This window comes from Doryrhamphus excisus, linkage group LG12, assembly GCF_037039965.1.
Source record: "Doryrhamphus excisus strain RoL-2023G ecotype Guam linkage group LG12, RoL_Dexc_Guam_v1.1, whole genome shotgun sequence".
NCBI lineage: Eukaryota > Metazoa > Chordata > Actinopteri > Syngnathiformes > Syngnathidae > Doryrhamphus > Doryrhamphus excisus.
In genome coordinates this window covers 19,997,917-20,013,018 of record NC_136368.1, presented here as the reverse complement: position 1 = coordinate 20,013,018, position 15,102 = coordinate 19,997,917, and the positions used below count along the sequence as shown (strand labels likewise).

Genomic DNA, 15,102 nt, shown 5'->3' with positions numbered 1-15,102 from the left:
TAATTAGCGACTCCAAATTGTCCATAGGTATGAATGTGAGTGTGAATGGTTGTTTGTCTATATGTGCCCTGTGATTGGCTGGCCACCAGTCCAGGGTGTACCCCGCCTCTCGTCCAAAGACAGCTGGGATAGGCTCCAGCACCCCCGCAACCTTTGTGAGGATAAGTGGTAGAAAATGAATGAATGAATGAACATTATTAGAGACCTCTCGACATGAAATAACACCCCTATAGTCACTTTTACACACATTTATAGTAAACAGAAAATAATACATATAAGGCATAAACAATTAATATATAATATTTACATTTTTTGGAATGTTTATGTTCGGTTCCTCCCACATTCCAAAAACATGCTAGGTTAATTAGCCACTCCAAATTGTCCATAGGCATGAATGTGAGTGTGAATGGTTGTTTGTCTATATGTGCCCTGTGATTGGCTGGCCACCAGTCCAGGGTGTACCCCGCCTTGCGCCCGAAGACAGCTGGGATAGGCTCCAGCATCCCCCGCGACCCTCGTGAGGATAAGCGGTAGAAAATGAATGAATGAATGAACATTATTAGAGACCTCTGTACATGAAATAACACCCCTATAGTCACTTTTACACACATTTATAGTAAACATAACAGAAAATAATACATATAAGGCATAAACAATTAATATATAATATTTACATTTTTTGGAATGTTTATGTTCGGTTCCTCCCACATTACAAAAACATGCTAGCTTAATTAGCCACTCCAAATTGTCCATAGGTATGAATGTGAGTGTGAATGGTTGTTTGTCTATATGTGCGGATAAGTGGTAGAAAATGAATGAATGAATGAGTGTAAAGGTGACTGTAGGGGTGTTATTTAAGGTCTAGAGGACTCTAATAATGTTAAAAAAAATGTATTTAGAAGGTAATGAACGGATTCTCGGCTGCAAGGCGGTCGAGTGGTTAGCGCATAGAGACCTCACAGCTGGGAGACCCAAGTTCAATCCCACCGTCGGCCATCTCTGTGTGGCGTTTGCATGTTCTCTCCGGGTTTTCTCCGGGTACTCCGGTTTCCGCCCACATTCCAAAAAAACATGCTAGGTTAATTAGCGACTCCAAATTGTCCATAGGTATGAATGTGAGTGTGAATGGTTGTTTGTCTATATGCGCCCTGTGATTGCACCCCGCCTCACGGCCACGAAGACAGCTGGGATAGGCTCCAGCAACCCTTGTGACTCAACCCTTGAGAAAATAAATGAATGAATGAATGAATTTATTGAGTATTTTATATTTTAATTTTATTAGATGAACAATTTTATTAACAAACACAAAATATTTGTGTGTATTAGCTTGCAGCCCCCTGGCATATTGGCTAAACAAAAGTGGGACATATGAATAATTCACACTAATTACACTCATCGTGCCACAACTGTTTGCTTCTCATCAACACCAGGTGAAAACATTCAAGCGGGGGGCAATGAGTCATTTATTATCTGACTCATTTATTTGCGTTTGAATAGACAAATAGAAAAATAAAACACGGTGAGCCATTATTTCTCATTTGGTTTTCCTGGCGACAGATCAATAGTCCCACTGGCCGGTCCCACTGTGTTCATGCATTATGCAGAGTGGGGGACGTGACTATTAAGGTTCCTCTGTAAGCAATTTAGTGCTGCTTCGATGTGACTGGGACCGTCCAGTCCAGTCGTTTTTTTTTCCTCCTTCTCTCCAAAACTGATTGAAATGTAACATGTGACAAGGCGTCAGGTATCGTACTCCATCCCGATCCAATGTGAGTTACGGTATAACATCAGTTGTTATGATCTGCCATTGTCAGCCTCACCCCAAACGGATTGACAGATTAGGCAACGAGAATGATGATGTAACGTGACATCCTGGTGGAGGTTTTGTTTTCAGTATGAATAACGTGCTAAGCGGGTTTAAAACAAACCGTTTCAGCATCAATTATTGATATTTTGGGGGGGGGATCTTCCAAAAGGTAGGTCAACATATATTTATTTTTCTCTCTCTCTCTTGCTCTCTTTCTACATCTCTCGGTATGATGCTCCAGTGAGCTGATTCTTTCTGCGTGAAATGAAATGACTTGACATCCTCCCGACCATTGGGGAAGGGATGGAGTGAGAGAGATGCAGAGAGAGCGAGCGAGGAAGAGAGAGAGAGAATAAAGAACTTTGTTACCAGGCGCAGCAGCATCAGCGTCTGCACAGCGTGTCAAAAGAGAAGCATTTACAGTCAATCAGCATTTTTTTCTCTTTTGTACTATTTTCTTCCGGACAACCGAGGAGTGTTCAAACTGGATTTTTTTTTGCAGTTCTTTTTGACAGATGAGACATAAAAGACATGCTGAGAGAGAGTCTGTGTTTCAACCCATGTTGGGTGTAAGGTACGTATTTCTGCCAAGAAGCGCACTAAATGAAACCACGTGTATTGATTATCGAGCTTCAAAAAAATAGCCTTTGTGTTTTCTATTGAGACGTGGTTTGTTTTTTTCCGGGGCTTACATCTGGCTTTGACCTTGATTTTTTTGTTATTTACATTGCCTGAGGGAGTCCTCTCGCTCTGTCTCATTCGCTCTCCCCGCTGCTTTGTTTTGAGCCGTTTTAAAATCAGCAGTCACACGGTCGGAAGTTACCTCTGGGTAGCGACGAATAAGGCTTTGACTTGTGCAGGCTACAGCTGGTTGTGTTGTGAAGTTGCCCGCCTGAACGCGTCACGTCATCGCCGTGCTCTATAATTACATTTTCATGCTTTTTTTTTTTTTTTTCCAGATGACATTGAGGATACTTTAGCGGGACTCTGAGCTGAGCTCGGACGGCGGGAAAATGCATCTTTGGCTCTCTTGTGTGCTGCTGAGTGCAGCCTCTGTGTGCACGGTCGGAGTGTCTTACGGAGGAGGACTATGTGAAAGATTGTGTGCATGCGAGGAAAGAGAGGGAGTACTCACGGTGAGCTGTGAAAATAAGGGAATCGGGAGTATCTCTGAAATCAACCCGCTCAACTTCCCACAGTATCATTTGCTGCTCACTGGGAATTTTTTAAGGAAGCTCGCCGCTAATGATTTCGTCGACTATCGAGGACTCACTATATTACATCTGGGGAATAACGAGATATCCCTGATTGAAGCCGGAGCTTTCACAGGACTTCAGGGATTAAAACGATTACATCTCAACAGTAACAAAATTGATGCCTTGAAGGAGGAGCTTTTCTGGGGCCTCGAAAGTCTGGAGTATCTGCAGCTTGATTATAATTACATCACTCAAGTGGCGCCCGACTCCCTCGGCCGACTTCGACACCTGGAGGTGTTGATTCTCAACGACAACTTGATATCCACTCTGCCTGTGAACATCTTCCAGCATGTACCGCTGACTCATCTGGACTTGAGGGGGAATCAGCTGAAAGTGCTTCCTTACTCGGGTCTGCTGGAGCACATGAACGGCGTCGTGGAGCTGCAGCTGGAGGAGAATCCATGGAACTGTTCCTGTGACTTGATCGCACTCAAGACGTGGCTGGAGAGCATATCGTACGCAGCGTTGGTCGGAGACGTTGTTTGCGAGTTCCCCTTCCGCCTCCACGGGAGGGATCTTGACGAGGTGTCAAAGCAAGAACTGTGCCCCAGGAGAGCCATTGCCGAGTACGAGATGCCGCCGTTGCCGCATTTGAACCCAGACGCCTACTACAGGAGCACGCCGGCTATCGCCACGGCCTCCTTAACCTCATCCGGTATCGCAAGGTCATCGTCCAGACCCACCAAAGGACCTCGGCAGTCGGGGAAATTAAAATCAAGACCGACTGCTCGTCTGGCCGCGAACAAACCTCAGAATTACGGTCAAATTATTTCATATCAAACCAAATCCCCCGTGCCTTTGGACTGCCCGTCTGCCTGCACTTGCAACCTCCAGATTTCAGACCTCGGCCTCAATGTCAACTGCCAGGAACGAAAAATCGAGCACATTTCCGATTTAGATCCCAAACCTTACAATCCTAAAAAGATGTATCTCACGGGGAATTATATCCCTGTGGTGCGGAGAACAGATTTCATTGAGGCAACCGGATTAGATTTGCTTCATCTGGGGAACAATCGGATCGCTGAAATCCACCAGAAAGCTTTTGCTGATTTGACTCATCTCAGGAGACTCTACCTTAATGGGAATTTGATAGACCACCTAACAGAGGATATGTTCTGCGGACTGGAGAGTTTACAGTTCTTGTATTTAGAATACAACGTGATCAAGGAGGTTGCGGCGGACACCTTCCAGCATGTCCCCAAACTCCAGCTTCTGTTTTTGAACAACAACCTCTTGAAAACGTTACCGGTGGGAGCGTTTAGCGGTCTCACGTTGGCCAGGCTCAATCTTCGCAGCAACCATCTGCGGTATCTGCCCGTCGGCGGTGTCATCGATCAACTGACGGCGTTGGTACAAGTGGATTTGTACGAGAACCCCTGGGATTGCTCGTGTAGCATTCTGGACTTGAAGATGTGGCTGGAACAGCTCAGCACCGGCACCGTCGTAAACAACGTCATCTGTGGCTCGCCCAAAAGACTCGCCGGGGAAGATATGCGCTACATTAAAATGGCAAATTTCTGCCCGAATAACACGGCTACACCGCCGTCGATGGTACCACCTTCGGAGGAATCCTTCCCCGGTAGCACCATTACCATCGAAACGCCGCTGGACTCCGAGACACAATACGGTGCTATCCCGTTATCGGTGATGATCCTTGCACTTCTGTTAATGTTCATTGTCTCGGTTTTCGTAGCCGCAGGATTGTTCGTAACAATCAGGAAGAGACACCAAAAAAGCCAAAAGGAGCACAACAACTCCATGAATGCTTGCATCAGCTCTCTAAACATGGAGTACGGACTATACAAAAAAGGAACCATCCCAAAGGTCAGGACATCTGCTGGACATGTGTATGAGTATATCCCACCCCCAACGGAGCAAACATGCAGAACTACAGGCCAAACGTCCGCAGATTGCAAATCAGTGGAAGGATTTCGGGATTTCGATGAGCTGAGCGGCCCATTTCTGGGCAACTCCGATGAAGAAGCAGCTAGTAACGTAATAGGCTCTGAATACAGCACCACTACCCCCGAACCTCTCAATAAGCCTTCAACGTTACACCAAGATGATCAGTCGTACTACCGAGAAGTACTCAATCAGGACCAGAACCCACGATACAGCAATACACTCCCGTGCCGGCACACCACACGTCCGTCCAATCAGTACGCGTCGGACTTTGACGCAAGGCATCAGTACGTACATCCCGACAGAGTACAACAGACAATACTGTACTGCACGGCGCCAAGTACTGTTTATGTGGAGCCAAACAGGAGCGAGTATTGGGAACTGAAAGCTAAGCTTCACATTGATCCGGATTACCTTGAGGTGCTTGAGAAAAGAACAACATTTACTCAGTTTTAAGTAAGCGCCGTCAGTCAGTCAGTGGCAAACACTCCGCTGGGAAAGAAACAGTAAATCAGGAATTTGATCGTTCTGCAAAAACAGGTTTATAGCGTCGTCGTGAGTATAATGGATTGGGAAAAAGTGACATTTACCGCTGCATGTCAGGCTATCCAATCACAAGTGGTTTCATTCAGATTGGGGGAACACTGAGATCTGATCAATATATTTGGAAAATATCGCTTTGGGTGATGTCAGTGCAACTGTTTTTGTACTATAGTATATGAAGCACTTCATTTTGTCATTGTATGCATTCTTGTATGTCTCAACACTACAGCTTGGCATCAGTACAATTTAGTAGGATTTTATACTAAAGTTTCTAAATTATACTAAATTTTCACATTTGAACAGAAAATGACAAAATTACTTTTGGAGCTGTTTTAATCGAAACGCTGAAAAAAATTTATGGCAAAAATGGTTGGTGGACAAGTGGTTAGCACGCAGGCCTCACAGCTAGGAGACCAGGGTTCAATTCCACCCTCTGTGTGGAGTTTGCATGTTCTCCCGGTGCATGTGTGGGTTTTCTCCGGGTACTCCGGTTTCCTCCCACATTCCAAAAACATGCTAGGTTAATTAGCGACTCTAAATTGTCCATAGGTATGAATGTGAGTGTGAATGGTTGTTTGTCTATATGTGTCCTGTGATTGGCTGGCCACCAGTCCAGGGTGTACCCCGCCTCTGGCCCCAAAAGACAAAACTATGTGGGAATGCAAAAAAGTAAAATTTTATTACGTTACTGAGTGCTAATTAGAGATGTGCTGACAATGATGATTGTGAGAATGATAATGCGGTTGCACGGTGGTCGAGTGGTTAGCGCGCAGACCTCACAGCTAGGAGACCGGGGTTCAATTCCACCCTCGGGTATCTCTGTGTGGAGTTTGCATGTTCTCCCCGTGCATGCGTGGGTTTTCTCCAGGTACTCCGGTTTCCTCCCACATTCCAAAAACATGCTAGGTTAATTAGCGACTCTAAATTGTCCATAGGTATGAATGTGAGTGTGCATTATGCATCATGCATTATGTCAACCATATTGGGTAATACAAGGGTAAAGGTGACTGTAGGGGTGTTATTCCATCTCGAGAGAGCTCTAATAATGTTACAAACCGGATTTAGAAGGTTGTAAAAAAGGTTTTGCATTATGCATTATGTATTAGGTCAACCATATTGGGTAATACAAGTGTAAAAGTGACTGTAGGGTTGTTATTCCATCTCGAGAGAGCTCTAATAATGTTACAAACTGGATTTAGAAGGTTGTAAAAAAGGTTTTGCATTATGCATTATGTATTAGGTCAACCATATTGGGTAATACAAGTGTAAAAGTGACTGTAGGGTTGTTATTCCATCTCGAGAGAGCTCTAATAATGTTACGAACCGGATTTAGAAGGTTGTAAAAAAGCTTTTGCATTATGCATTATGCATTATGTCAACCATATTGGGTAATATAAGTGTAAAGGTGACTGTAGGGGTGTTATTCCATCTCGAGAGAGCTCTAATAATGTTACCTCGGGTATCTCTGAGTGTGAATGGTTGTTTGTCTATATGTGTCCTGTGATTGGCTGGCCACCAGTCCAGGGTGTACCCCGGACAGCTGGGATATGTAAAGACGATTATTTGGATTTTTTTTTTTTTGTGTTGGTCATATCTTATTTGAAAGCCCGTAACTATACACGTAATATTTCTATTGTCCCTTCCTTTACCGGAGTATTAATATTTTAAACTCTAGAACACTTTATTTTTCAACAAGGCCACAACATGCACTTGTTTGAATATGGAACAGTAACGCCAGATCACCTGAGGGCTAAAAACGTTAAGAATCCACTTGGACAGGACGACCCGAGACGCATGTTAATGAGCTTGAAGTCAGCATGTATGCGCTGCTTAAACAGCTCCAATTAAATGTGTAAATAAGAACAATCAAGCAGAAAGTCAGCACCCCCCCGCCCCCCCCGTCCCCCGTCCCCCACCCTGCGATGACTCATCTTTTCATAAGATGCACCCTCGAGCTATTCCATTTGCAATAATGTGACTTTTAACTCTCAAATTAGCTGCATTTCATTAGTGCTAATCAGCCGTGAAGATATGTTCCATTTTAAAAAAAATAAGCAACAAATATTTACCACAATCTCCAAAAGTGCCCGTTTACGTTGACGTCTATCTTACCCGAATATGAGACAAAGTTACAACGTTGAACAACAAACAATGACAGATGACCAAAGCTTAGCGTTTGTGTGCTCCGTCGCCTGCAGATTGAGACTGAGAGAGAAAATTAAACTTTTGCTTGCAGGATAATCTGCCACAAACGTTGGTGTTGCCCCAAAGCTTCCCACAGTGGATTATGGACCATTTTCAATTGAGTCATGCTGTAAATGTACTCTAAAATAGAAAAAGGGTTATGATTATGAAATGTGTCCACATGCACCAAACAAAACATCAACATTGGGGCGTAATACAAGAGCAAACATATTCATATGATATATATATATATATCTATGAGTAACATACAAACAACATATGCATCAATTAAGGACTCCATTGTGCTGCATTCATGACACAAAAGATACACAGTAATAATCCCTTACTATGCGCTGCAAACTAAAAAAAAAATATTAATTCATAAATCATGCTCAGTTCTTAGGGCTTATTATTAGTCCAAAAAATATGCATATTTAAACCACTTGTATGTATTGTTGGCCTAAAACAAGATCTATACTATTCTACAATAATTACTATTAAAGATTGGTGAGACACACAAGCACCAGACTTGATCGGCGGAATTCCGAATTAAAAAAATCCCCAATTAAAACACGGGCTACTGTTGTGGCCATAACTCCCACACCACGCCGAAACTCAACTCTAACCACCCGACGTCACTTCCTGTCTACATCTCACTTACCCCCCCCCCCCCCCCCCCATATAGCACCGGAACACATTGACAGTAACACACAAGTCTTATTTGGGTCTTAAATGGCTTATTTACTTTCATTATGTCAACCATATTGGGTAATGCAAGTGTAAAGGTGACTGTAGGGGTGTTATTCCATCTCGTGAGAGCTCTAATAATGTTACAAACCGGATTTAGAAGGTTGTAAAAAAAGGTTTTGCATTATGCATTATGTCAACCATATTGGGTAATACAAGTGTAAAAGTGACTGTAGGGGTGTTATTCCATCTCGAGAGAGCTCTAATAATGTTACAAACCGGATTTAGAAGGTTGTAAAAAAAGGTTTTGCATTATGCATTATGTCAATCATATTGGGTAATACAAGTGTAAAGGTGACTGTGGGGGTGTTATTCCATCTCGAGAGAGCTCTAATAATGTTACACACCGGATTTAGAAGGTTGTAAAAAAGGTTTTGCATTATGCATCATGCATTATGTCAACCATATTGGGTAATACAAGGGTAAAGGTGACTGTAGGGGTGTTATTCCATCTCGAGAGAGCTCTAATAATGTTACAAACCGGATTTAGAAGGTTGTAAAAAGGTTTTGCATTATGCATTATGTATTAGGTCAACCATATTGGGTAATACAAGTGTAAAGGTGACTGTAGGGGTGTTATTCCATCTCGAGAGAGCTCTAACAATGTTACGAACCAAATTTAAAAGGTTGTAAAAAAGTTTTTGCATTATGCATTATGTATTATGTCAACCATATTGGGTAATACAAGTGTAAAAGTGACTGTAGGGGTGTTATTCCATCTCGAGAGAGCTCTAATAATGTTACAAACCGGATTTAGAAGGTTGTAAAAAAAAGTTTTTGCATTATGCATTATGTCAATCATATTGGGTAATACAAGTGTAAAGGTGACTGTAGGGGTGTTATTCCATCTCGAGAGAGCTCTAATAATGTTACAAACCGGATTTAGAAGGTTGTAAAAAAAGGTTTTGCATTATGCATTATGTCAACCATATTGGGTAATACAAGTGTAAAAGTGACTGTAGGGGTGTTATTCCATCTCGAGAGAGCTCTAATAATGTTACAAACCGGATTTAGAAGGTTGTAAAAAAAGGTTTTGCATTATGCATTATGTCAATCATATTGGGTAATACAAGTGTAAAGGTGACTGTAGGGGTGTTATTCCATCTCGAGAGAGCTCTAATAATGTTACACACCGGATTTAGAAGGTTGTAAAAAAGGTTTTGCATTATGCATCATGCATTATGTCAACCATATTGGGTAATACAAGGGTAAAGGTGACTGTAGGGGTGTTATTCCATCTCGAGAGAGCTCTAATAATGTTACACACCAGATTTAGAAGGTTGTAAAAAAGGTTTTGCATTATGCATTATGTATTAGGTCAACCATATTGGGTAATACAAGTGTAAAGGTGACTGTAGGGGTGTTATTCCATCTCGAGAGAGCTCTAATAATGTTACAAACCGGATTTAGAAGGTTGTAAAAAAAGGTTTTGCATTATGCATTATGTCAACCATATTGGGTAATACAAGTGTAAAGGTGACTGTAGGGGTGTTATTCCATCTCGAGAGAGCTCTAATAATGTTACAAACCGGATTTAGAAGGTTGTAAAAAAAGGTTTTGCATTATGCATTATGTCAATCATATTGGGTAATACAAGTGTAAAGGTGACTGTAGGGGTGTTATTCCATCTCGAGAGAGCTCTAATAATGTTACAAACCGGATTTAGAAGGTTGTAAAAAAGGTTTTGCATTATGCATCATGCATTATGTCAACCATATTGGGTAATACAAGGGTAAAGGTGACTGTAGGGGTGTTATTCCATCTCGAGAGAGCTCTAATAATGTTACAAACCGGATTTAGAAGGTTGTAAAAAGGTTTTGCATTATGCATTATGTATTAGGTCAACCATATTGGGTAATACAAGCGTAAAGGTGACTGTAGGGGTGTTATTCCATCTCGAGAGAGCTCTAATAATGTTACAAACCGGATTTAGAAGGTTGTAAAAAAAGGTTTTGCATTATGCATTATGTCAATCATATTGGGTAATACAAGTGTAAAGGTGACTGTAGGGGTGTTATTCCATCTCGAGAGAGCTCTAATTATGTTACAAACCGGATTTTGAAGGTTGTAAAAAAGATTTTCTGTGCTGTAACTACAAAAATATTCGAACCGATTAATTGCAACAATGAGGATTCAAAATGTCGTCTGTTGGGTTGAAAATTTGGATTATTTTTATATTCTGCTGTATTTTGAGAGCTTATTTTTTTTTAAAAAAGCTTATAAAATATACTTTTAAAGACACACAAACAGAAAGAGAGATCAGAGCAGCGAGACAGCGAGACAGCAATTCCAGCGCATTTTTTAAACATTTAGTATTTTGCATTTTCCACACAGTCTGTTTTTGGTCCGCTTAGTGTTGACATTTGAGCTCAAGTGAAGTGAACCGCACCAGAGTTTACTTGCAACAGGTCCGAGACACATCCCGCAAGTGGTCTCGGTCTGCTTGTTTGGTGCACATCAATTTTTGGATGACATTCACACTTGACAAGCAGTACTGGAACATGACAAACATGACAAGTGTGAATGCTAACCAGGACGAATGATTTGTACATTTGCAATACAAATCCATGTAAACTTTTATATGCGACTATTACCTTGTCCTTTTTGCTTTCTTTTCGTAAACAATGCACTTTTGACTTGTGAAAGTCGGCGATGATGTCACTTCCTGAAATGTGCAGTACATATTAATATTATGGAGGCACAATATATAGCCATATACACTCGACTTGGAACTGTACAAACTGACAAGCATATTATCGTCCATGAAGGAGTATCAGGGCCCTGAAGAAACACCGCTAAATATATAAGCTAAAATCATAGAATTATGTTGAAATATTACAAAATATTACAATACTACCAAGTCATACTTATAGGATAAAAGGTTGCGAATTTTACAGTTTCAGAGAAACATCAGAATAAAGTTGTAATTTTACTGAATGAAGTTGTAATATTTGAGACTTTCGTAAGTAGAACTGTCACGATAAAAAGTTTGTACTTTTACGACAATAAAGCTGTAATATTTCCACACAAGAGATGTAAATTTACAAGATTATTTTAGTATATTTATTTTCAGTAGTTTTACTGGAATAAATATTTTTGTGCAATTTCAAAAAAAAATTTTTAATGTCCAAATTACTGACAACCAGTCTCTCGTCAGCTGGGGTAGGCTCCAGCATATCCCTGCGAACTTAGTCTAAGTGGCATAAAAAATGCAGCAATTATGATTTTTGGGGGGTCAGATTATTATGTTCTCTTGTAATACAAAAATAAATGTATATGTTTACAGAAAAAAAAAGTGGGGAAAAAAGTCAGAATATCACAAAAAATAGTAAATCAATATTCACATGCTGACATGTTTATTTAAAAAAATATTCCTCAACACACAGTAATTCAGGCGAGAGGCGGTTCTAGACCCTGGACTGGTTGCCAGTAATTTGGCGTAAAAAAAAAAATAAATAAATTGCACAAAAATATTTATTCCAGTAAAACTACTGAAAATAAATATACTAGCATATGTGGCGATTCGTCGATTTTTTTTTTTAAAGAAGCGAGAAATACGAGAATAGGATTCTAACAATAACGATTGTCTTGAATATTACAAGAAAAAAATGCGTCATTTTATGAACATAAATGTTCTCCAAATGTAACGTAATTGCTTTTTTTGCACAATCTCAGGAAAAAAAACATAATTTTCACAATATTAAAAAATATGATATTATCAACTTTATTCTTATACAATTACAACTTTAGTCTTGATACTTTGTGACATCATTTAAGGCCCTAATACTACTTCTACTTCCGAATTGACCGTAATCAGTCGAATATACTTAGCTTTGTGCAACATTATGGATAAATCTTTATATCTGAAAATGCAAATACAATATATTTCTGTTCAGGATTATGTCGGCATTATAAACACCTGACTCAACTAAGAGTATTTATTCTTCATGCTGTATATTGGACTGAAAAGCACAACAAATGAATGCAGTTGTTGTCTTAATATGCATACTGTGATCTATGCTCCAGAAACACTTTAAAATTATGCAGTCTAACAAGTGTCTGAGTGGATATTTTTAATAATTCCCTGAGACTGTAATGCACATTATTTGCAGTATTTAGCACTGAAGCTGTCGTCTTAAGTCAGCTAATTAGAGGGCCATGGCTATATGCGGACCTTGTGTGCATGCCGTCTTGGTGTGGTGTGTTGCCTTCTAACGCATTTTACCGTCCACTGATCCACTCGTGAAGAAATTCTTTTTTTTTTTTTTTTTTTTTTAAATGTGTGTCCAACTGTGTGCAAGCATACTAAATGCAAAGTAAAAGGAAAAGCACTATAAATGGATGGAAAATCGCTCTTTATGTTGATGATGTAATGACTGTCCTTCAAAAGCATCGCCCTCAGGAGACAAGGTACATCCTGTATATCATGAATAAATCTATGTATGCCGTTAATAACCATCAGCAGATTTTTATAACTTGGGATGGGTGGTCAAAATCACACATTGTATGTTACCAATGAGTACTACAGCCACACTGGATAACAATAAATACACAAAAACAGCAGAAATGTGGATTTATGATGAAACAAAAGTGGGAAAAAAGTCATAATACTATGCAATAATATCAGTTATTTTGTAATATTATGCCTTTATATCCATAAGTTTAGACTTTTTTCCTCCAAGTCACAGCTCTACAAGCAAAAATAAATATAACGAGAAAGAAATTGTGTCGCAATTGAAAAGAAAATGTTCACACTACAACTTTCATTCTGATAAAATTATAATATCATGACTATTTTATAACATAACATTACATTTGATAACATTAGGCTGTTTTTGTTATATTATTTTTCATGTAATATGACTTTTGACCTTGATAACATTACTGCTCCTTCTTCTTTGTGACTGTATTTTGCAGTTTTTTTCAATGCAACACAACTTTATTCGACTTTCTCATATTAACATTTTTTTTCCAAAAACATGCTAGGTTAATTGGCGACTCCAAATTGTCCATAGGTATGAATGTGAGTGTGAATGGTTGTTTGTCTATATGTGCCCTGTGATTGGCTGGCCACTAGTTGCCCGAAGACAGCTGGGATAGGCTCCAGCACTTTGTTGCTAACTAACAAAATATTTTGTAGTTTAACAATTGTACTTCTAGGGCTGGGCTGCACGGCGGTCGAGTGGTTAGCGCGCAGGCCTCACAGCTAGGAGACCCAAGTTCAATTCCACCCTCCATCTCTGTGTGGAGTTTGCAAAAAACATGCTAGGTTAATTAGCGACTCCAAATTGTCCATAGGTATGAATGTGAGTGTGAATGGTTGTTTGTCTATATGTGCCCTGTGATTGGCTGCAGATTAGTCCAGAGTGTACCTTGCCTTTCGCTCAAACTCAGCTGGGATAGGCTCCAGCACACCCGTGTCCCTTTGAGGATATGGACTGAGTAACAGTCCAAGTATTATGACGTAATTCTTTGCTTCCAGTGTGGCAGTAATGCATTAAGGTAGGATACAAACATTGGTTGTAAAAGAACAAACATATTCTCTGTACTAATTAAATCTGTGTTTATTTTGTTGGGGGGGGGGGGGCGTTGTCAGCATATCTCTGCAGGCTAGCAGGGACTGAAATATCATAAATGCAAACAAAGGAATAACTTGTATATGTGCTGTGTCTTGGGTTGTTAGTGAATACAATATATGCATTCATTACACATGGCCTTGTTTGTGTGTTCCTTTCAGCCCCCCCCACCCCCCCCCCCCAGCCCCTAGTGAATATTATAATGTGCTCAAATCCCCATTGGCATTTTTTTAGGACATTACTAAAATTAAAATGGCCACTTTAAAATTTCAAATCAGGTTTCATGGTTTCAATCAAGCAAATGGGCTGTAACGAATGTGAATGTGTTACATAAGGAACTTTGGGATGTCTTGGCTTTTTAGTCAGCATCACCCAGAGACTTCAGTGACCAATGCTACCATGTAAACCAAATGACATCTGATGCTCGCAAACGGCCTGAGAAGGAACATGCCCCAGGCTCTCTTACAAAATAGGCATGGAATTGAAATTTGATCTCGCAAAATGCGAAGACTAAGGCTATATAAGGAGTTAGTGTGTTCTCTGTAGTAGTGATAATTCATAATATGCTAACTCCTTATTTCTAAAATCACAAATACTTCAACTTGCTGATATAGTTCATCTTCAAACAGCTAAAATAATGCATAAGGCTAAAAATAAGCAATTAGCTAAAAATGTCCAATCCAATCCAATACTTCTCTACAAGAGAGGAGAAAAATTAAAAATTAAAAATTAAAAATTAAAAATTAAAAATTAAAAAATAAAAATTAAAAATTAAAAATTAAAAATTAAAAATTAAAAATTAAAAATTAAAAATTAAAAATTAAAAATAAATAAACTATAGATAGATAGATAGATAGACTCCCTTTATTGTCATTGCACAAAAACACAGTAGTGAAATTATAAACTATATTAGGAAAGCAGGAAGTGAACAAATGTAACAGTTACTGATTGTAAAAGTACCAGATGGAGGGGTAGGATTTAATAAGCTTTGCTTCTTCCTACTCCTTTTGGACATGTGGAAGTGGTTTTTGGAAGTGGACCTTTTTTTACCTGCACTATACTTCTGTCTCTGCGTACTGGGATCACG

General features: G+C 39.8%; 1 protein-coding gene across 2 annotated transcripts; it reads left to right on the top strand.

Moving 5' to 3' along the window:
* The first annotated feature begins 2,076 nt into the window (after positions 1-2,076).
* On the top strand, positions 2,077-14,849 carry slitrk5b (SLIT and NTRK-like family, member 5b). 2 transcript variants are annotated; one of them, XR_013629626.1, is made up of 3 exons: positions 2,077-2,381; positions 2,767-9,000; positions 9,264-14,849. XR_013629626.1 is itself a non-coding variant. In XM_058082542.2 (2 exons), exon 2 carries the CDS (start codon positions 2,821-2,823, stop codon positions 5,419-5,421), a length of 2,601 nt encoding a protein of 866 aa, XP_057938525.2. In that variant the 5' UTR covers positions 2,077-2,381; positions 2,767-2,820; the 3' UTR covers positions 5,422-9,029. The 2 variants fall into 2 exon arrangements, 1 of the variants encoding a protein (XP_057938525.2); XM_058082542.2 differs by lacking the exon at positions 9,264-14,849 and having other exon boundaries at positions 2,767-9,029.
* Positions 14,850-15,102: the final 253 nt, after the last annotated feature.

What these genes read in the sequence shown, in the direction of transcription:
- slitrk5b (XM_058082542.2), top strand. Translation starts at nt 2,821, where the DNA reads ATGCATCTTTGGCTCTCTTGTGTGCTGCTGAGTGCAGCCTCTGTGTGC.